The sequence below is a fragment of the Cavia porcellus genome, unplaced genomic scaffold, assembly GCF_034190915.1.
Source record: "Cavia porcellus strain 051 isolate PalLab524CR breed Dunkin Hartley unplaced genomic scaffold, mCavPor4.1 scaffold_16, whole genome shotgun sequence".
In the NCBI taxonomy this organism is placed as follows: domain Eukaryota; kingdom Metazoa; phylum Chordata; class Mammalia; order Rodentia; family Caviidae; genus Cavia; species Cavia porcellus.
This window is the reverse complement of record NW_026947499.1, coordinates 23,575,845-23,598,948: the sequence shown is the minus strand read 5'-3', so window position 1 is coordinate 23,598,948 and position 23,104 is coordinate 23,575,845. Positions and strand designations below refer to the sequence as shown.

At 39.4% G+C, this 23,104-nt stretch overlaps 1 protein-coding gene and 1 non-coding gene across 4 annotated transcripts in view; both read left to right on the top strand.

Annotated features, from left to right (window-relative positions):
- Osbp2 (oxysterol binding protein 2) overlaps positions 1-23,104 on the top strand; it is a 201,082-nt gene that overhangs the window by 48,059 nt on the left and 129,919 nt on the right. For all 3 annotated transcript variants that reach the window (XM_063225933.1, XM_063225931.1, XM_063225932.1), the window contains exon 2: positions 13,672-13,880. In XM_063225933.1, coding sequence (XP_063082003.1) covers positions 13,672-13,880 — 209 coding nt within the window. The remainder of the gene's footprint in view (positions 1-13,671; positions 13,881-23,104) is intronic.
- LOC111754064 (U6 spliceosomal RNA) lies at positions 18,536-18,641 on the top strand. The gene has a single exon (XR_002788792.1). It is a non-coding gene; the product is annotated as a U6 spliceosomal RNA (small nuclear RNA).

Genomic DNA, 23,104 nt, shown 5'->3' with positions numbered 1-23,104 from the left:
TCATGGTGATAGGGAACTATTTAGAATATCAACCTTGATCTTTTGTCTTGAGGCCTGGCCCACAGCAGGAGGTATCTGTCCGTCTCTATCTCGTAGTTGGCAGGTATCTGGGCTTATGTATTGACTCCTTTGAGGGCCTAGCCCTGTCTCATTGCCTATAATATCTCTGACTAACTCAGCTTCCTGCACAGCATTGTAATGCCTGTGGACGAAACAGGTAGGGATAAGAGCAGAAGAACGGCTGTAATTAAAACAGATCAAACGAATAGTGGTGTCTGGTATTGTGTTATTGCAGAGGGTTTCGTGTTGATTGTTGTGATGAAATTGATCACCCCTAGGATTGAGGATACACCTGCTAAATGAAGTGAAAAAATAGTTAAATCTACAGAAGTTCCTTCATGTGATAGGTTGCCTCCTAAAGGGGAATATACTGTTCATCCTGTTCCTGCTCCAGCTTCAACTATTGGTGATGAAAGTAGGAGACAGAATGATGGAGGAAGGACTCAAAGACTCATATTATTCATTTGGGGGGAAAGCTATATCTGGGGGTACCAATTATTAATGGTACTAGTCAGTTTCTCAAACCTCCAATCATAATGGGTGTGACTATAAAAACATTATAATGAAGGCATGAGCAGTCACAATTACGTTATAGATCTGGTCATCTCCTAATAACGTTCCTGGTTGGCCTAGTTCTGCTCAAATTAACAGACTGAGGGCAGTATCTACTATTCCAGCTCAGGCACTAAGTAGAAGATATAGTGTGCCAGTATCTTTATGATTTGTAGAGAATAGTCATAGGTAGGGTAAAATGGCCGAGTAGGCATTAGACTGTAAATCTAAGCACAGATGTTTAGTTCTCTTCTTACCACTAGCTCTAAGGTGATTAGTCATATTGAATTGCAAATTCGGAGGAGGGGCTTCTCCCGCCCTTTCTCTTTTTTAAGGCGGGAGAAGTAGATTGAAGCCAGTTGATTAGGGTATTTGGCTGTTAACTAAAATTTCCTGGGGTTAAGGCCCACCAGGACTTAGCTTAATTAAAGCTTCTGATTTTCATTCAGTTGACTGATGTGAGAAGAAAACTTGCAGTCTTTATACAGGGGATAAATAATGTTTAATATTTACTTAGAGCTTTGAAAGCTCTTGGTCTGTTTAACCTAATCTCCCAGTATAAGATGGTAACTATTGGTGAGAGGGGAAGGAGAAAAATGAAAAGGGTGGCTATAGTAGGTAAGAGTGAGGATTTCTTTATGTTTTGGAAGTCCCACTTGGTTTTTATGTTGCTTTTGGAGGGAAATAAACTTAGGGATGTTGAGTAGACCAATTGTATGTAGAAATAAAGATTAAGTAGGGCTATGATGGCTATTAGGGTAGGTATAATGTTGCTGTTGTTTTTCATTATTTCTTGGATGATTAATCATTTGGGGTGAACCTGGTTACAGGAGGTAAACTGCCTAGAGATAATAAGGTAATTATTATGGCGGTGATTATAAATGGTGAAATGTTTCAAGTGTGGTTTAGAGTGGAGGTAGTTGTATTGTTATATATGAGGAATATAGAGACTATGGAAATTGTTAGTAGGGAATAGATAATAAAATTTAATAGTGTAATTGATGGGTTGTAGGCTAGAATAGGTGCTATTCAACCTACATGGGCAATTGATGAGTATGCTATGATTTTTCATAGTAGTGTTTGGTTAAGTCCTCCTCATCCTCCTAGTAAGATAGATGTGACAGCTGATGTGAGGATTAAGAGCTGGTTAATTAAGGAGGATGATTGAAAATAATAAAATTATTGATGCTGATACTTGGGTTAGAATGTGTTTGGTTATGGTTTCTGTAGATTGGGTTGGAGTTGGTTATTATAATTGGAATCATGGCTAATATGCTTATTTCTAGGCCAATTCATGAGTAGTCAGTGTGAGCTGAGTAAGGTCATAAGTGTGCCTATAATAAGAGTAATGTAGATAACGGAGGTTGAAATAAGGTTAATTAGTATGGGAAGGATACAAACCAACATTTCTGGGGTATGGGACCGATAGCTTATTTAGCTGACATTACTATTAGGAAGTAGTATAACGCTAGCACAGAGAAATTTGAGTTCTTTGGAGTAGGTTTGAGTCCTAAGATTCTAGAAATAAGGGGACTTAAACCCCTATAATTTATTCTATCAAAGTAATTCTTGTGTCAGACATATTTCTAGGTTGTTTGGGGTTGGATACCTGATGTGAAGATTGGTAAGGAGATGTGTCACATGCATAGGACCAGTGTGAGTGGGAGGAGATTTTTTCATAATAGGTGTATAAGTTGGTCATATTGGAATCGGGGGTATAAGGCTTGAATCCATAAGAACAGAACTGTTAGAACAAGGGGTTTTAGCATGAAGTTTGTTGTGTAAGTTTCGGGGGAGGTTACTGCTGTTGTGGTATTAAAGAAAATAATAGTTGTGAAGGTGTTTATTATAATGTTGCTTATGTATTTGGCCATGAAGAATAGGGCAAAAGGACCCGCAGCATATTCTACATTGAATCCTGATACTAGCTCTGATTCACCTTCTGTTAGGTTGAATGGGGCTCAGTTAGTTTCTGCTAGAGTTGAGATAAATCATATTATTGCAAGAGCTCATGTAAAGAGAAATAGGTATTTTTTGAGTTTCTATCAGGTTTACCAATGAAAATGATCCATTAAGGAGTAGCACCAAAAAGAAAAGAGCTAGGGTAACTTCATAGGAGATGATTTCAGCTACTGCTTGAAGTGCTCCAATTAGTGCATATTTAGAGTTGGATGCTCATCTTGACAGTAAGATGGCGTGCACAGTGAGGCTTAAAGTTGCTAGGATGAATAAGACTCCTAAATTTATGTTGATTAATGGGTATAGTATAGGAATTGGGATTCATATGGACAGGGCTAGTGTAACGGCTAGGGTTGGGGCTATGATAAAAAGGAATACTGAGGAAGTGGATAGGCGAAGGGGCTCCTTGATGAATAGTTTTAGGGCTTCTGTGATTGGTTGAAAAATTCTGTAGGGCCTGAAGATTCTTGGTCCTTTACATAATTGTATATAGCCAAGGATTTTTTGTTCTGTTAAGGTGAGAAATGCTACGGCTAAGAGGATAGGGATGATTAATAAAAAGAAATTGATTATGAACATACATGTTAAAGAAAGGATTTGAACTTCTGAGTATAAAATTTTAAGTTTTATTCAATTAACACTGCATAGGTGGCTCTGCCATCTGAACAAACCTTTTCTTGGGTTGTGGTTGGGAAAATTATGAGATTTATATAATATCATCTTTTGATTATCAGGGCATAGCTGGTTTATTGGCCCCATTTCTCTTGTCCTTTTGTACTGGGAGAAATTGTTAATAGATAGAAACTGACCTGGATTGCTCTGGTCTGAACTCAGATCACGTAGGACTATTAATCATTGAACAAACAAAGCCTTAATAGCGGCTGTACATTAAGATGTCCTGATCCAACATCGAGGTATAAACCCTATTATCAAAATGGACTCTAAAATAGGATTGCTCTGTTATCCCTAGGGTAACTGGGTTGGTGGATCAAAGGTTTTTGGGTCAAGTGGTGATAATGAACTTTGACTTGTAATGTCTAGGTTAGTATCATTCAGAGGATTTGTTATTCTTTGAGATCACCCCAACTGAAAGTATTAATTTAGGTCTTGTGCTTTATGTCCTTGTGGACTTAAGGTAAGTGAGGATAAATTAATAAATTAAAGCTCCATAGGGTCTTCTCCTGTTACTAGGTCATCCCTGCTTCTTCACGGGGAGGTCAATTTCACTGACATAAAGCAGGAGACAGTTAAATCCTCATTTAGCCATTCATACGAATCCATATTTAAAGAACTGGTGATTTAAATCACTTTATTTAAAGAAAGGTGATTATGCTACCTTTGCACGGTTAGGATACCACGGCCATCAAACTAGCTTGTCACTGAGCAGGCAGCGCCTCCAATACTAGATTTGCTAGAGGTGATGTTTTTGGTAAACAGGTGAGATTTGTGTTTGCTGAGTTGCTTTTGCTTTTTTTTTTCAGTCTTTCCTGAATAGCACTCCTGTGGCAGGTTAACAATGTGTTTATAAGAATTACTAATGAGGAATCTTGTCTTATCAAGTTGTTAAAAACCAAATGTAGGTTTGATCTAAGCTTGTGCAGGGAGAAATAATTCTTGTTACTCATATTAACATTATCTCTTCTATATAATTATAGATTAATCCAATTGCTAATCAGGGGTTTATTTGGTTTTATTGGGATTTGGGGTTGTAGAGTTTGTTGAGCTTGAATGTTTTCTTAATTGATTAGGCCAAATATGGTGATTATATTTGTTTACCCAATCTTGAAGGTTGTTTCCTTGTTTTAAAGAGCTGTCCCTCTTTAAATTAAGTTTACAGGGGCCAGGAGGTTAGCTCAGTGGCACAAGCACCTGCCTGGCAAGTGCAAGGTCATGGGTTCGATCCCCAGTGCCAAATAAAAATTTTAAAAAATAAATTAAGGTCTAAGTTTTCTTTTTTTTTAATTTTTTTTTATTTTTTTTTAATTTTTTTTAAATTTTATTTAAGGAGAAAAGAAAAAAAAGCAGGGAAAGGGTACAAGTTGTACAGATTTACAGAAAAAAAATGAACAGTAGGAAATCACTAGTTAATGGATTACATATTGTCATCTTAGAAATAATTGTTCAAGTCATAAAATTAAAGCTTGTAAAGTGGGCATTCCATCAATGATACTGCAAACAGTTCTGTTCATTGATCCAATAAAACTCTGTGATATCATTTTCTATCTTATACACTTAAATATACATGCAGTTATATAGTTTGGAGCACTTTCTTTTCCTCTCTTTTGTACCATGACTATTACACATTTTGGGTTTCATTGCTCCCACGGTTCTTATTACTTTTTTGGAAGAGAGTAAAACCAAATGTGACATAACAGAACAGAATCCGTCAAGTCAAAAGGGTGGACATAATAGATAATGTAAAAACATAATACAAGGTGATCAACAATGATTACCATAATGCCTCCCGCTATCTCTAATAGAATTGCCTATATCGTTAGTTATAATACAATTGAACAAAACAGTAAAGAATAAAACCGACAAAACCAAAACATTGGAGACATTGTAGGTCTTCAAAAGTAGATAAAAGTCAACAAGAATGGGCATTATAATGAATCTCATTATCTTCACAGCTGATGCCTAAACTTTCGAACCTGATACTATCCAGCAAAACAGAATAGGGGAACATCAGTTAAAAACCAGATGGTGAGAGTAATACAGGGCTTTAAATCAAGGTAATGAAAAGTCAAAGTGGGTTACTATAATATATCCTGCTATTTTTTTTCCCTTTAATTAAAAGGATAAAGATAAAAAAGTAAATAATGGAGTGGAGACTGAGATAAAAGAGGGCATAACAACGAAACAGCGCAGCAGTTAAGCATATGCTTAAATGCTTAAAACCATTTAAGCAGAATAGTGTTTCACCACCAGATAATCCTAACCTAAAAGTAGTTACCATATTGTCTCTTTCTTTGAAATCCTTGAGTACAACTTCGTATACTGTAGCATTAAGTATATCAAAACAATGTAAAACCATTCAAGAGAATGACAGTATTACAGAGTATTTAGAATCGACTAACAGAAAATGAACAATGGTTTCTGTATAATCTCCTTGTCTTTAAAAGGTTTTTGCTTATACTATCGTACATAATAAAATCCAATAAGATACAGCCTATTTAGACCATTGGAGACAGAAGGACAAAAGCTAGATGAGACTTCAAAACAAGATGATACTAAATCAGTATTACCTATTAAGATGTCATTTTCTCCAAAATAGCTGTTCCTATCATCCAATCTTCTCTGTCTCATTTCTGTTGAGCTCTTTTTCTGTCAGTTTGTCTTCTTCATTTTGTTCTCTGCTCCATTCGTTGTGGCCTCTCTGCCATTATTTCTGGATTCTTTGTATTTTTCTTTTTTTAGAATATCCTGCAATATTCTCTGTAGAGTTGAATTGGTGGTTGCAAATTCCCCCAGTTCCTCTTTATCCTGGAAGCACCTTGTTTTTCCATCAATTTCCAGGGACAGTTGTGCAGGATATCTCAATCTTGGCTGGAGATTATTATCTTTCAAAGCTTGAATTATTTCCCCCCACGCTCTTCGTGATTTGATGGTTTGTGCAGAGAAATCTGCTGTAATTCTGATGGGTGTTCCCTTGTAAGTGGTCTGTTTCTTGTCTCTGACAGCTTTTAATCTGTTCTTGTATTGAATTTCTGGAATTTTTATTATTATATGCCTGGGTGTTTCTCTGTTAGGGTTGTAGGTAGCTGGGGTCCTGTATGCCTCGTACATCTGAGTATCTTTACCTTTTGCTAAATTAGGAAAATTCTCCTGGATTATTTCTGTGAGTAGCTTTTGTAGTTCACTTGTTTGTGTCCCTACTTCTTCTTTTATGTTCTTAATCCTTAAGTTATGGCTCCTCTTATCATCTTCTTGTCTTTGTATTATTGCTGTTTGTTTCTTTGTTATTTTTAAGAAATTTTTCATTTCATTCTCCCATATTACAAGTCTGCCCTCCAGTTCAGATAGTCTGTCCTTAGTTTCTTTCAAGCTGTTATGCCAGTCTTCGATAGACTTCTTAGTATCTTGGTAGTCCCTTTGAACCTGCTTCACGTATTCTATGCTTTCTCTGTTTTCTCCATCAAACAATTCTCCCCTTTTTTTCTGTTCTTCCATTCCACCACCTGTTTTTTCTTGGGTGTTACTTAGCATTTCTCTAACTATTCTGCATACTTCTAGCTTCAGGTCGTTGATAACTTCATTCCTGAATTGGTCTATGAGGCTCTCTATATGGCGCCTTATGTGTATTGGTGCAGTGTCTGCTATTGCCTGATTCTCAGAATTGGGGGCCAAGGAGCCTTTCTTGTTGCTGCCTCTTCCCATGCTGCCTCTTCTTCTCTGTTCCTTATATATGCAAGCTTATTTAAGAGGCCCAGCTTCTCTCCCAGTCAGCCACAGCCTGATCGAATTGCGCCAGTTAGGTGTTCCCGCTCACCGCTGCGCACCAGGGAGTTACGGACTAGGCAGCCTACCCGTCTCCCCTCCCGGCCACCATCAGGCTCTGGGATATGGGTTGGGACAGCCTACCAGGTCCACCCGCAGCGTCACGCAGGCCAGGCACTTTTCACCAATCCCGCCAGAGAGGGGGATGTGTGGCTGGAGTCACCACCGTGCCCTGCTCCCGCAGGACTGCTTGGGCCCAGAAAGTCCTCTGCTGGAGTCAAACTGTGGTAGAGTGTCAGTTTCTCTCACTCACCTCACCACAAGTCAGTGCACGCCTCCCTGCCGTTCGCAGATTGCCGTTCTCAGAGCTTCTGTGTGTCTCTCTCCTTGCCGAGCCACTGTAGAGGCAGCCAGCTGCCGCGCGGCGGGAAACCCAAATCGCAGCTTACAATGGCGCGGGGTCCAGCCTCCACACCAAGGCTTTTCTGTTCCTGTTTTAGCGCCAGGACTGCATTCCAAGTTGGTTTCTCTCAGCCCAGTTTGTTCCTGAGTCAGCAGAGCATATCTCCACCTGCTGATGTCTCCTTAGTCCGCCCCATTCCTGGCTTCTGAGCCGAGTCTTTCAGAGAGCCTCCGGTAGTTGCTGTTATCTGTCCGCCATGTTCTCCCGGAAGTCGCCTATCAAGGTCTAAGTTTTCATTTAAGTTGGGGGTATTTTGGGAAAACGTAAAGCTGAAATTTTGGGAAAACTGAAATTCTCATTTGGAGAACCAGCTATCACCAAACTCGGTTGGCTTTTCACCCCTACTTCTTAATCTTCTCACTATTTTGCCACATAGAAGAGTTTGCTCTGTTAGCTGTTTGGAAGTAGCTCGTTTGGTTTTGAGGTGGTTGACTTCAGTTCACTTTGCCAAGTTGATTCTGGTTAACCCATTATACAAAAGGTAGTACGGATAATCTATGCTTTTTTTTTTTTTTACTGTTTATTTGTATCTTTCATCTTTCCCTTACAGTACTGTCTCTATAGCGCCAAAAGAAATTTCTATCCTATATTCTTTCGAGGAAATGTTTTATTTTATAGTTTTATGGTAATTGTGTCTGGTAGTTTTTGGGCTAAATAGTTCAAAGTGGTCATATATAGTTGAAATCTTCCAGGTGTAGGCTGGATGCTTTATTTTAAGCTACACTTTGTTTCCAAGCACTTTCCAGTATGCTTACCTTAGTATGACTTATTGCCTCTCATATTGTGTTAATTTTTAGGTTTTTGAAATTTTTGGATATTTGAGGAGGGTGTGTACGTGCTTCATGACCTAGTTCAATTAAGCTCTCTATTCTTAATTTACTACTAAATTCTCCTCAGATCTTTAATTTTCATAAAGATTTGCATTGATTGTTCTTTTAATAAGAAAATGTAGTCCATTTCTTCCCACTTCATCGGCTATACCTTTTTTTTTTTATTTAAGGAGAAAAGAAAAAAAAAGTGAAAGGGTACAAGTTATACAGATTTACAGAAGAAAAAAATGAACAGTAGGAAATCACTAGTTAATGGATTACATATTGCCATCTTAAAAATAATTGTTCAAGTCACAAAATTAAAGCTTGTGGAGTGGACATTCCAACAATGATACTGCAAACAGTTCTGTTCAATGATCCAATAAAACTCTGTGATATCATTTTCTATCTTATACACTTAAATATACATGCAGTTATATAGTTTAGAGCACTTTCTTTTCCTCTCTTTTGTACAATGACTATTACACATTTTGGGTTTCATTGCTCCCACGGTTCTTATTGCTTTTTGGAAGAGAGTAAAACCAAATGAGACATAACAGGACAGAATCGGTCAAGTCAAAAGGGTGGACATAATAGATAATGTAAAAACATAATACAAGGTGATCATCAATGGTTACCATATGCCTCCCGCTATCTCTAATAGAATTGCCTATATCATTAGTTATAATACAATTGAACAAAATAGTAAAGAACAAAACCGACAAAACCAAAACATTGGAGACATTGTAGGTCTTCAAAAGTAGATAAAAGTCAACAAGAATGGGCATTATAATGAATCTCATTATCTTCTCAGCTGATGCCTAAACTTTTGAACCTGATACTATCCATCAAAACAGAATAGGGGAACATCAGTCAAAAACCAGATGGTGAGAGTAATACAGGGCTTCAAATCGAGATAATAGAAAGTCAAAGTGGGTTACTATGTTATATCCTCTTATTTTTTCCCTTTAATTAAACGGATAAAAATAAAAAAGTAAATAATAGAGTGGAGATTGAGAAAAAAGAGGGCATAACAGCAAAACAGCGCAGATCAAAACATAACCATTTAAGCAGAATAGTGTTTCACCACCAGATAATTCCGACCTAAAAATAGTTACCATATTGACTCTTTCCTTGAAGTCCTTGAGTACAACTTCATATACTGTAGCATTAAGTATATCAAAACAATGTAAAACCATTTAAGAGAATGACAGCATTACAGAGTATTTAGAATCGACTAACAGAAAATGAACAATGGTTTCTGTATAATCTCCTTATCTTTAAAAGGTTTTTGCTTATACTATCATACATAATAAAATCCAATAAGATACAACCTGTTTAGACCATTGGGGACAGAAGAACAAAAGCTAGATGAGACTTCAAAACAAGATGATACTAAATCAGTATTACCTATTAAGATGTCATTTTCTCTAAAATAGCTGTTCCTATCATCCAATCTTCTCTGTCTCATTTCTGTTGAGCTCTTTTTCTGTCAGTAGCTGTCAGTTTGTCTTCTTCATTTTGTTCTCTGCTCCATTCGTTGTGGCCTCCCGCCACCATTTCTGGGTTCTTTGTATTTTTCTTTTTTTTTAGAATATCCTGCAATACTTTCTGTAGGGTTGAATTGGTGGTTGCAAATTCCCCCAGTTCCTCTTTATCCTGAAAGCACCTTGTTTTTCCATCAATTTCCAGGGACAGTTGTGCAGAATATCTCAATCTTGGCTGGAGATTATTATCTTTCAAAGCTTGAATTATTTCCCCCCATGCTCTTCGTGATTTGATGGTTTGTGCAGAGAAATCTGCTGTAATTCTGATGGGTGTTCCCTTGTAAGTGGTCTGTTTCTTGTCTCTGACAGCTTTTAATATTCTGTTCTTGTATTGAATTTCTGGAATTTTTATTATTATATGCCTGGGTGTTTCTCTGTTAGGGTTGTAGGTAGCTGGGGTCCTGTATGCCTCGTACATCTGAGTATCTTTACCTTTTGCTAAATTAGGAAAATTCTCCTGGATTATTTCTGTGAGTAGCTTTTGTAGTTCACTTGTTTGTGTCCCTACTTCTTCTTTTATGTTCTTAATCCTTAAGTTATGGCTCCTCTTATCATCTTCTTGTCTTTGTATTATTGCTATTTGTTTCTTTGCTATTTTTAAGAAGTTTTTCATTTCATTCTCCCATATTACAAGTCTGCCCTCCAGTTCAGATAGTCTGTCCTTAGTTTCTTTCAAGCTGTTATGCCAGTCTTGGATAGACTTCTTAATTTCTTGATAGTCCCTTTGAACCTGCTTCACGTATTCTATGCTTTCTCTGTTTTCTCCATCAAACAATTCTCCCCTCTTTTTCTGTTCTTCCATTCCACCGTCTGTTTTTTCCTGGGTGGTGCTTAGCATTTCTCTAACTATTCTGCATACTTCTAGCTTCAGGTCGTTGATAACTTCATTCCGGAATTGGTCTATGAGGCTCTCTATATGGCGCTTAATGTCTATTGGTGCGGTGTCCGCTATTGCCTGTTTCTCAGAATTGGGGGCCGAGGAGCCTTTCTTGTTGCTTCCCTTCCCCATTTTCTCTGTTCCTTATAAAATGCAAGCTTACATAGGAGGCCCAGCTTCCCTGCCTGTCAGCCACAGCCTGATCAAATTGCGCTGGCTAGGTGTTCCCACCCACCGCTGCGCACCAGGGAGTTACGGACTAGGCAGCCTACGTGGGAGTCACCCCTCCGGGCCACCGTCAGGCTCTGGGATCTGGGTTAGGCCAGCCTACCAAGTCCGCCTGCAGCGTCACGCAGGCCAGGCACTTTTCACCAATCCCGTCCGAGAGGGGAATGTGTGGCTGGAGTCGCCACCGCGCCCTGCTCTTACAGGACTGCCGGAGCCCAGAAAGTCCTCCGCTGGAGTCAAACTGTGGTGGAGTGTCAGTTTCTCTCACTCACCTCGCCACCAGTCAGTGTACACCTCCTTGTCTGTCCTGTTTTCGACTCCGTTCGCAGACTCCCGTTCCCAGAGCTTCTGCGCATCTCTCCTTGCCGAGCCGCTGTGGAGGCAGTCAGCCGCCGAGCGGCGGGAAATCCAAACCGCAGTTTCCAATGGCGCGGGGTCCAGCCTCCACACCGAGACTTTTCTGTTTCTATTTTAGCGCCAGGACTGCATTCCAAGTTGGTTTCTCTCAGCCCAGTTCGTTCCTGACTCAGCAGAGCATATCTCTACCGGCTCATGTCTCCTTAGTCCGCATCATTCCTGATTTCTTAGCCGAGCCTTTCAGAGAGCCTCCAGTAGTTGCTGTTAACTATCCACCATGTTGTCCCGGAAGTCCATCGGCTATACCTTGACCTAACATTTTTATGTAATATACTTCTGCTTACTTTGTTTCCATGATTTGGTTTGCTGAAGATGGTGGTATATAAGCTGTATTAGCAAGAAGTGGTGAGGTAGGTCAGGGGTTATCGGTTATAGAATAGGCTCCTCCAGGTGGATATAAAGCTCTGCCAAGTCCTTTGAGTTTCAAGCTGTTGCTTGTAGTTCGTGGGTGAAAATTTTGTTATGTGAACATGAACTCTTGGTTATTTTTCTAGTTGATGAGTTGTAATCTAACACAGTGCCCACTGGATAACTTCTAGCCTGTCCCTGATTTTACACAGTGGCTGGCTTCCATTTCTCACAAAAAAGAAGGCACTGTTCCTTATGTTCTCAGAGAAACATCTGGAAATCTTGACCATCTGTGCTTTTCTAATATTAGGCCTATTTCTAATATAGCCTATATTGTGGTGGCTGCTCCTGTAATTCCAGCACTTAGGAAGCTGAGACAGGAGGATTGCCATGTGTTCTAGGCCACCCTGGGCTATATAGTAAGTTCAAGTCCAATCTGAACTACACAGGGAGACCTTGTCTCAAAAACAAAACAAAAATAACGTTATGCCATCGAGGTTTACTATTTTAGTTGTAATATAGGAGCCTAACTTTTAATATATCCTGTCAGATACTGCATTTGGTCCCAGTCTCATTCTTAGCTTTGTTTTTCTTGTCTACCCCCTTGTTCTCAATATTCCTGCCACAGAATCTTCTATGTTCTTCAAAAGGTATAAACTCTTTTCCTCATGGCCTTTGCTTCTGCTATTTTTCCTACCTAGAACACGGTCCATGAGCCTCTTGTTTTTGAGCTAAGCCATAATGTTATTTATGCTTAGTATACTATACTATTCAACACCTTTATATTCTCTAGCTTAAAATCTTAAATGGAAAATGTCAGTTCTTCAACAGGCATGTCCAGAATGGACAGTTTTGTAAGTTGGAGTTTCTTTCCTTTAAAAGGTGCTAGCACTTACAAGCTGGGATATTCTTTTGCTATACATTATTTTCTCTAATGAATATTACCATAGAAGAGGGAGTCAAAAAGGAAACTACTGTTTAGCTACAAGATGAATGTCTTAGTGAGCATCAAGTCATTTGACTTTAGAGTAATAGAAAAGTCAAGAAGATGATATACCCTGAGCAGCCATAGAAAATAGCAAGCTTTTAAGGGCAGCAGAAAATTGTCAAAAGAGCTGCTGCTATGGCAGCATTAGATACTGTTTCATTGCCCTTCTTTTTCCAGCATCCTCTGTGGGGAGAAAGGTGGCACTGGACTGAGGGGTGTCTTAATTTCCTTTGAGTGTCTAAGGGAAAAGTAAATCCAATCATTATAGTTGGATCTCAGTTTTTAGATGTTAGTTACAGTTGTAAATGGCACACACTTTAGTCACCTCCCCTTACATTAATATCATTAGCTTCAGAATCCTGTAACTAGCAGAGGCATTGGTCCCTTGTAACAAGGTAGCGTTATGGTAGCCCAACCAGTGCTCTCTATTCATTCATCATGGGGCCAGAGAATGGTGACATATTTGTTCTGTGAATCTCATGTTGTAACAGAAAGACAGTGTCAGGGACTATACTGTTATCAGGTTGCTTCAAGCAGGAGGTGCCTCTAAGTCTATCCCCGTGGGCTCTGGGCCTCCAATCTCAGTTTTAGTGGAAGGATCCCACCCTACTCTTGTGTGGTTTTGAGACTTGGTGGAGTCAGGCATAGAATCTGAGGCCTGCTGTCCCTTTTAGGAGCCTAGGAAGTCACTCTTCATTTTACGGTGTCTTTGGAGGTCAGACTGTAGCAGGCATGCCCTATACATGACACTAATGAAGAACTTTGGCTTCTATTACTATCCTCATGGCAGGCATTCATGGCCCCAGAGTCCTGAACCAAGCCATGCCTCAGGCGTTATCTCATTCATTGGCTGTAAAGGGGCCTTTTTCAGCTCTTACATTTGAAATTCTGAGAATTTTCTTGAGGATTTCTTTAGTGTGATTTCTTCTAGTATGAAGCTATTGAATCTGAAAGGTTACCCTCATACTTTCTTTTTTATCTGACAGAAACCAGGGTGAAATGGCCCACACCTGCCGTGGAACCATCAACCTGGCCACTGTGCACATTGGCATGGAAGATTCTTGTGGTATCTTGCTGACCAGTGGAGCAAGGAACTACCACCTCAAGGGCAGCTCAGAGGTGGACCGGCAGCAGTGGATCACTGCCCTGGAGCTGGCTAAGGCCAAGGCTGTTCGCATGATGGACACCCATTCAGGTAGGGAGCACTTAATAACAGTAGATGTGTACACATGGTATCATGGGTCTGGAGGAGTGGGAATTAACAGTACTTGCATAGCATTGGTGACCAAGATGCCCCGGCTAGGCTGTACCAACTCAGAAGGAAGGACAAGGTGGATGTGTGGCCTTTTTACCTAGCTCCTGGTGTTCTCAGCAGTGAAATGCTCAGCTGCTCTACCAGGGTAGACAGCAGTGCTGGCAGTCCTTGGAATGAAAGCATTTGCAGTGCAGGGCTGTCTGTGCCTTCGGGCAAGTCTGGGTGCTGGGATTTCAGCAGATGCTTCAGTAGCTCAGGCCTAGAAGTAGCTGTCTGGAGTGGGTATGCAGGATCCTGTGCCTGTGCCTTGCGCCAGGTTTGTTTCCAGTGTTCCCACTGTAAAGACTGAAAGTTGTTTAGCTGGGGCTATTGCTGGGATGGGATGCCAACTCAGATGTTCTAAGTGAAATTTGAAAGTGTTTTATATGCTTTGTAAACCAGCAGCTCCAAAAACACATGAGTAAAGTCTGTCTGACACCTGTCCTCAGCCACACACAGTTCTCTCACTCTGAGGTGACCAGAGGTACCAATGCCATATATCCAAATAGCTACTTACTTTAAAATAATGGAGTATTTTACCTTGTGGGTTTTTAAATTAAAGATTTTTATTAGTACAGAACATGTTTGTAGTATAGAATGATTACATTCCTTATGAGGGAGTTGACATATATGCATGATACATCATAATTCTTTTTATTTCCCCTTGCCTTCACTCCCTTCCAACTTCTCTCTTGGTCCCCCTCCAATTTGCAAAATCTGTTGAGCAGTGTATCTTTTAAAAACTTCCCCATCATTACACAAAATTTTCCTCTTTGTTTTTACAATATGGTGCTACATTGTGTAAATGTAGCATAGTTTATTTAGCCAGGAGTCCATTGGTAAACATTTAGGTTGTTTCCTTATTTTGTTATGACACATTATGCTGCAAGAAGTAAATTTGCAAATATTTCACATGTGCATACTTATAAATACACAAATGTAAGTATACCAGGTTGCTGGATCAATGGAGTGTATGATGTTATTCCATCATGTACCACCAACCTGCCTTTCACTGGGATTGTATTCTGAGTACCATTAATAGCATGTGAGAATATATGCCTCCCCACTATCTTGCACACCGAGAGCCATAGCAGATGTTTCTGTTGGTGAGCAAGAGCAGGGACAGGCAGCTGTGATCCTTTTGGGGTTAAAAGTAAAATGATGTGTGTTTCTGCAGTTTGTGCATATTTCTGGGGAATTAGGGTTCCTGCTGAGAAGGAAGCACAGTCCTGCTCTCCAGGACTGTCCCTGGGTCTCCTGACAGCCTGGGTGAGGAGAAAGTGACTCCTGGAGCCTGTGGAAGGATCTCTATCATAAAGCTGGACGCTCAGTCACCACGCCCCGCATCCTGTCTCCCTATGTTGGGGAGAGGCATCTCTCCTAGTGCTAGCTACACAATGTTCATGGAAGGGCATTCATCACTTACAATTATAACCTTGGTTTTTCCTGTCTTGTTCATTTGGAGTATAGTCCTATTTTATTCCATTTTTTTTTTACTCTAACAAAACCCACAGGATAGGGTAGTTGATAAAGAATGGGGGATGGTACCAGCATCTATGTAGTTTCTGAGGAGAGCTCCCTCTTTTTTTCATTTTACATTTTTATTGATTAGTTATTATTAATTGATGGAGTAAAAGAAAAACCCAGAACTCCACTTATCACAAGTGTGAAAGAAAAAAAATGAGTATGTATTATGTAATAGTTCTCAAATCTTTCTTAGGTATTATTAGACTTAAAATCAGTATTCACACTTGCAGATTATTAAGGCTACTTTTTCTATGTATAATAAGTAATAACATTTATTGTTTGTTTTTCTTTAAATTATTAATCTTATCTCCAGCAACAACAAAAAAAATTTTTTTTTTGGTGCTAGAAGTTGAACTGAGGACCTTGAGCTTGCCAGGCAAGCACTGTGCCACTGAGCTATATCCCCAGCCCAAAATATTCTTGAAATAACCATCTGAAGCACTAATTACCTATTTCTAACAGAGTCAAATAATAATCATTAAAATCATAAATGTTGACCCAGGCCTAATAAAATAATCTCTTATACCATCAGTCATAGCACTTGGTCTTTGGTAATTTATCTGCTTACATTAATAAACAAATGCTTTGAAGGGATTACAGTGGGAATAAGATTGTACAAATCTGCACCTTTCACACACACAATTAATTAAAAATCATGATGCTGCATCCATGAGTTCACTACACTTAAATTGGCAGACCTCATGGGGAAAAAAAGCAAGCAGCTTTCAGATGGTTACTTCTGTTTTCTCAGATTTTTACTTTGCCCCCTTCTTTTGTGTCCTTTTTTCTTAACAAGGACAGCCTTTTCTTTAATAAATACACTTTTAGAGTGTCCGCATCTTTGGAAGCAAAATTAAGCCTCTGCTTAGATTTACTGATATTCTTCAAACCTGAATTTAAATTTTATTGTTTTAATTTTTCTTATTAGCAGAGCACATGACTCTGAGTTTTCTTCCCATTAGCCCAGGATTATTTAATTTCAGAATGAGATGAACAGTGTTTGTGTTCTCAAAGAGCACATGGCCAAATCCTTTTGTACACTCCAAATATCCTGTAACTAGGTCCTTCACAATCCTCACTGCCACAGTACTGCCACAGCCCAGAAAATGTTCGTCCACTGCAGTTTCTTCAACTTTGTCAGGGAGATTCCCAGAAAATACTAATCTTTTGTCCCTAGATGAGGTCTCAGATGCAAGATCAACTTGAATATGAAATCCATCTGCAATCCAAGCCCCATTTCTTTGCATTGTTTTTGTAGTAGCGCTCTCATAGCTACCTCAACTGACCAGTCCTGCAGACTGGTAGCCTGGACTTTTCTTAGAGAACAGCTTCAGGCATGTGTAGCACATAGCTTGTGTTCTCTAGGGGTAGCTTCTGGGTAAAGACAAAGGACAGATTCAGACATTCGGGCACAGCTCAAAGTAGCATATGGTGCATATCAGAGAGAAAAGCTCAGATTCCTCTCTTTGGCTTTTGGAAGCACAAACAAATGTGTGGGAAGAAGCATTCAGGCAGTTGTTGTAATGAATAGGAAGATTAGAGCCATCTGACTATGTCATAAAAAATAGCCTGTGTGGCAGCCTTTCTTCAGAGAAATGTCCATCTCCCAAAATTCTCAAGTCGATGTGAGAGAGTTGTGGTTTGTAAGTTTTCATTTACTTGGGACCAGCTTAGGATAGAAGACTGCTCACTGTCTTCCTGCCTCCAGGCAGTTCTCCAAGTAGTAGACAGGGCGACATGTTAAAAATGGGAATTGGGGCCAGATACATAGGTCAGCGGCACAAGCACCTGCCTGGCAAGCGCGAAGTCCTGAGTTCGATTGCCAGTACCAGAAATAAAAGAGAGGGATTTGATCATATAATACACTACTCTTGGGTGCTATTAACAACTAGACTTAACTGAAGTAAATAGAGCACTGTACCCAACAAAAACAGACTGTACTTTCATCTCAAATACACATAGAACATTCTCCAGGATAGACCGTATGTTAGGCTATAAAACAAGTCTCAGTAAATTTTAAAAAGTTTGAAATCATTCGAAGTATCTTCTCTGTCTCCCATAGAATTGAGCTAGGAATCTATGATAGAAGAAACCCTGGAAAACTCACAAATATGTAGAAATTACACTGTATGTTCTTAAACAACAGTGAATCAAAGATAAAATCACAGTGGAAATTAGAACATACAATACCCTAACATTAGTAAAAATGAGAATAAAATATACAAAAATGTATGGGTTGCAGCAGAAGCAGTGCTCAGAGGGAAATTTATATGTTATAAAGGGTACGTTAAAAAAGAAGGAAAACCTCAAGTCAATAACAAAACTAATACCTTAAGGAACTAGATAAGGAATGACAAACTAAACTCAAAGCTAGTAGAAGTAAGGAATCAATAAAGATTAACCCTGAGATAAAAAGGAGAATAGAAAAACAATCAGTGAAAGTGAATAGAAAAGCAGTCAATGAAACCAAAGGTTGTTTCTTTAAAAAGATTAACAAAATTGGAAAATTTTAACTCAATGGACTAAAAACAAAAGAGAAGACTTAAATTACTAAAATCAGAGGTGAAAACAATAGCAGTACTACTGACTTTGCAGAAATAAGAATTATAGGAAGATACTTTAGGGCTAGGGCTACGTTTGTGGTTCAGTGGTAGAGCTCTTGCCTTGCATGTACAAGGCCCTCGGTTCAATCCCCAGCACCACACACACACACACACACACACGCGCACACACACACACACACACACACACAAAGATGATACTATGAACAATTGCATGCCAAGAAATTAGGTGACCTAAATGAAATGGAGAAATCTGTAGAAACATATTTTATCAAGGTTGACTGAAGAGTCTCACATGTGTAAATGTTTTATTGTCTCCCTAGTATAAGAAACTGAATGAGTAAATAAGATTAAAAAAGTACATTAGATATTGTGAAAAGAGAAGAAGCTGCTTAAAGGGAGAGGAACAATTAGTGCTTACATTGTTCAATCAACATTGATCAATTTTGCATGCCTGTATCTGGTAATCTTAGCAATCATTTTGAAAATAGCAATATGTGGAACGATACAGAGAAGATTAGCATGGCCCCTGCGCAAGGATGACATGCAAATTCGTGAAGCGTTCCATATTAAAAAAAAAAAAAGAAAATAGCAATATGCAATATAATAACCATTGTTAATTTCCTACCATGTTGTTTTGAAGTCCTATACATTTTTTTGTTTTTATTCTCTTTAAAGAAAGAAGAAAAAAGATTGACTTTAAAGAAAGAAGAAAAAAGTAGAGAATCGTAAGACATAATAAATAGGTTATTGACTTAGTAATTAAAAGTCTTACAACAAAGAAAGGCCCAAGAGTTGATGGCTTCACTGATAAATTCTATTAAGCATATAAAAGTTTATACCAATCCTTCCCAAATAATTGAAGGAGGAAACACTTCTTATTCTGTGAGACCTGATACCAAAGCCACACAAAGATATCATGAGGAAATGAAACTATAAATCATTATGAAAAATGAATGTAAATATAAAAACCCTCGAAAATATACTAGCAAACAGAATCCAACAATGTGTTAAAAAGATTATATACCATGACCAAGTGAGATTTATTTCAGGATTGTCTAAGAGTGGTTCGAAAACAAGAAAATCAGTGTAACAATTTAAAAAGGAAAATTTCTCACATAATCATCTCAACTGGTACAGAAAAGAATTTAACAAATATCTAATATCCTTTCATGATTTAAAACATTGATCAAAACATGAATGGAAGACAATTTCCTTAAAATGATAAAGGTCGTTTATGAAAATCTACAGCTAAAAAAAATTTTTTTTTTCTGAGTCAAGGTCTTGCTAGGTAGCTCAGGTTTGCCTTGAACTCACTGTGTAGCCCAGACTGGCCTTGAACTTGCCTCCTGCCTCAGCCTCCCAAATTCTGGGATTATAGGCGTGTACCACTATACCCAGCAGCATTTGTATTTCTATACATTAGCACTAATTTGGTGGCTGCAGAATGAGTTAAACATAGACTTAAGCCCACTCTCTGAAGACAGTGCTCCAACAAAGACTTGTACTTGAATGATAACAGCAGAATTGTTCACAGTGCTCCTCTCCCCAGACACCTCATCATAGCCTCTTCATTATTTTCTTCATAGCCACCTGCAGTTATTAATTGGCTGATTTGTTTTCTTATCATCCGTCTCCTCAATAAAACCTAAGTTGTTCAAGGGCAGAGGAAGCCTATGTGGCTTGTTCCTGCGGTGACTCTAGGGTCCACCACTGAGTGTGGCATTGGGGTTGGTGCTCAGAAAAGGTCTGTTGAGAGGCCATGACACCCTTTATAGCTTCAGATTCCTCCTCCGAGGGAAGGACAGGGCTCTCCGTTTCCCTCTACTTGTCATCACGGGAGCAGAGGAGGAATTCCTGGTGGTTACTATGGAGGAAAGAAGACCGGGTAGAACCTCCCTGTATTGCAAATTTGAAGTCAGGGGATGAGGATGAGGACACAGACCTGTTTTCCATGGTATGAACAGAAGAAGGCATGGGAGTAGGGCTGATTTCTCCTTAGTCTGACAAACAAAATACAGCACACTGTGAGAAGGAGGTGAAGTCAGGTCGGGGGAGAGATTCCAACACAGAGCTGAGCCTAGGGTTGTTGCCTGTGTCTATGGTATCAAGTGTTTCCCCTATGTTATCTTCTAGCAGATTCAGTGTTTCTGATTTTATATATAGGGTTTTTGGTCCACTTTGATTTGATTTTTTGTTTGTTTGTCTGTCGTTTTTTGAGACATGGTATCACTATGTAGTTCAGACTGGCCTTGAACTTACCAGGTAATTCAGGCTAGCCTTGAACGTGTGCCAATCCTCCAGCCTCAGCCTCCCAAGACTTGCAATTACAGGCATGTGCCACCATGCCTGCCTGGATATTTTTTTTTTTTGAGACAAGGTCTTACTGTGTAGTTCAGGTTGGCTTTGAACTCACCATGTAGTCCAGCCTAGTCTTGAACTCACAACGATCCTTCTGCTTCAGCCTCTTGAGTACTGGGATTACAAGTATGCACCACCATACCTGGCCCATGATTTAATACAGGTCTAGTTTTATTCTTCTGTATATGGATAACATTTCCCCAGCACTATTTGTTAAAGAGGCTATCTTTATCCAGTGTATGCTTTTGGTCCCTATGGAATTGTATCTTATTCTATTGGTCTATGGTTTTGTTTGTTTGTTTGTTTGTTTTTTGAGACAGTGTTTCACTGTGTAGTTCAGACTGGCCTTGCACTCACTATGTGGCCCAGGCTGGAGTCTGAAGACTCATAGCAGGCCTCCAGGAGACTGGCAGCAAGGGAGATTCAGTGGGAGGAACCTAAAACCAAAGGTGTCTGACCTTTACATTCTAAAAGCCTCAGTTGTTAATTCCCTTTTTTGGTTGTTGTTGTTATCTTTATGATCTTTAATAAACAACTGCTTACTATTTACTATTGGGTGTATACTTGACAATTATTATGTCATTATACACAAGGACCTCTACTGTTATTGGCTTATTCAACTGTAATGTATGGTAAAGCGAGCCAGGAGCAGAGGGAAGAATACCTGGACCGTGAGTGGTGATGGTGCATGAGGCAGCCTGCACAGCTCCTGCACAGGACTATCATGATTCATTCACAGGAGCTTTGGGTAACTTTAGATGCAGTGGTCAAACAAATTATATTCCTCTATCATACTGGCATGGCTTACTCAGTTTTAATTTCTTCTCGGGATGAGCTTTCTTCTCATTTTAAAGTCGTCATGGGCCATGAGAGAGTTAACCAGGCAGCTTTCTTTACTCTTACTCTAAACTGCCCTTTGAAAGATTTCCTTTTCCAAGCTGCCTTTATGTGATACTAGAGTGCCACCTCATACTGATGATGGGAAGAGATATACTCTTCCTATTCAGGGCCACTCTGATACTCTACCTCTGGAAACCCATGTTCTAGCTGCTAGGAATGCAGCCAGTCTGACTCCACAGAGCCTGATGTCCCTGCCAACAGTAGATCCTCAAGAATAGTATGATGCCCCCCAAGGAGGGCTATCACAGCCACTCCTATATTCATTCAGCTAATGAACTCTAATGTATATTTTACAGAAGACAGTATTTCCTTTAGAAAGTAGCTAAACTGGGATTAAAGCCCAACATTGATATATTTTTTTATGATGGGATTACTGATGACATGCCAATCCCTGTTCAATCCACCCATTTTACCAGTAGTCATCAAGAGAAAATCACTTGGCATAAGATCTCAGAGCCATCAAAGTGGCACCCATTCACCCACTGTAGCAGACTCATATACCCAGTTAACCTGAATCCCAGGACACACTAAATAATTCTCTGTCCTTGGTCTTAAAGATGCCTTCTTTTCTATCCCTGTGGATCCCAGCTCCCAATATTTGTCCACATTTGAATGGGAAGATCACCAAACAAGACTTTACTAACAGACTACTTGGACTGCCTTGTCTTAGGGCTTTACAGATAGCTCCTATTTCTTTGCATGGGCTTTAACTCAAGACCTGAGAGACCTAAAATTCAAAAAGTGAGGCTCATTATAGTATGTAGATGACCTCATTTATAGCCCCACTAAAGAGTTATCTGATAAGAACAGCATTAAGACTCAATTTTCTAACAAAACTGGGTTATAAAGTGACCTACCACAAGGCCCAGATTTCTCAACAAAAGGTGACTTATCTGAAATATACTTTAACTCCAGGACAAACACAACTGTCCTCAAGGAGAAGAGAGGTCATTTACTGTTTGGGTTCTCCAGAGTCCAAACAGAAACTGAGGGCTTTTTTAGGAATGGCAGGCTTCTGCTGCATAGAAGTAACAGCCAAACACCACTATGTGCGGCAACTTGAGGACCAGAAACTAAACCATTAAAATGACAGCAGCTACTCAAAAAGCTCTTGAGGCCTTAAAACAGGCCTTGATACAGGACCCGGAATTAGGAATCCCTGACTTACCTAAGCCTTTTTCTCTCTTTGTGGCTGAGAGACAGGGTGTAGCCATGGGAATACTAACTCAATGTCTGTGCTAGGAAAACTGACCTCTTGCTTACTTTTCCAAGCAACCAGATGGACTATCACTGCACTGGCCTACCTGCCTGTGAGAAATAGTGGCTATAGCACTTTTAGTCCAAAAAGCTTCTAAGATAACATTATGACAAAGGTTTTTAGTTCTAACTCGACATTAAGTTTTAAGGCTCTGTTAGAACTAAAGGAACATTTGCGAATGATTGGACAAAAGTTCAATAAATATCAAGCCATTCTCCACAGATGTCTCTCTTCAGTCTTGCACTATTTTAAACCCTAGTGCTCCTCCCAACCTACCAAAAGATAGAACATGAAGCTGAACAGAATTATGCCAGCTGTTCCAGCCTGTGGGACTAGTCATTAACAGGGCCGGCTAGCACATGATTCACTGATGGCAGTAGTTTCATTAAGTATGGCATAAGGAAGGCAGATTATGTCAGAGCCCCACACAGGTTATTAAAGTAAGAATCCTTCCTCCTGGGACTTCTGCCCAAAAGAGCTTTCCAACTTGCCCAGGGTAAGGGTCAATGTGTATATTA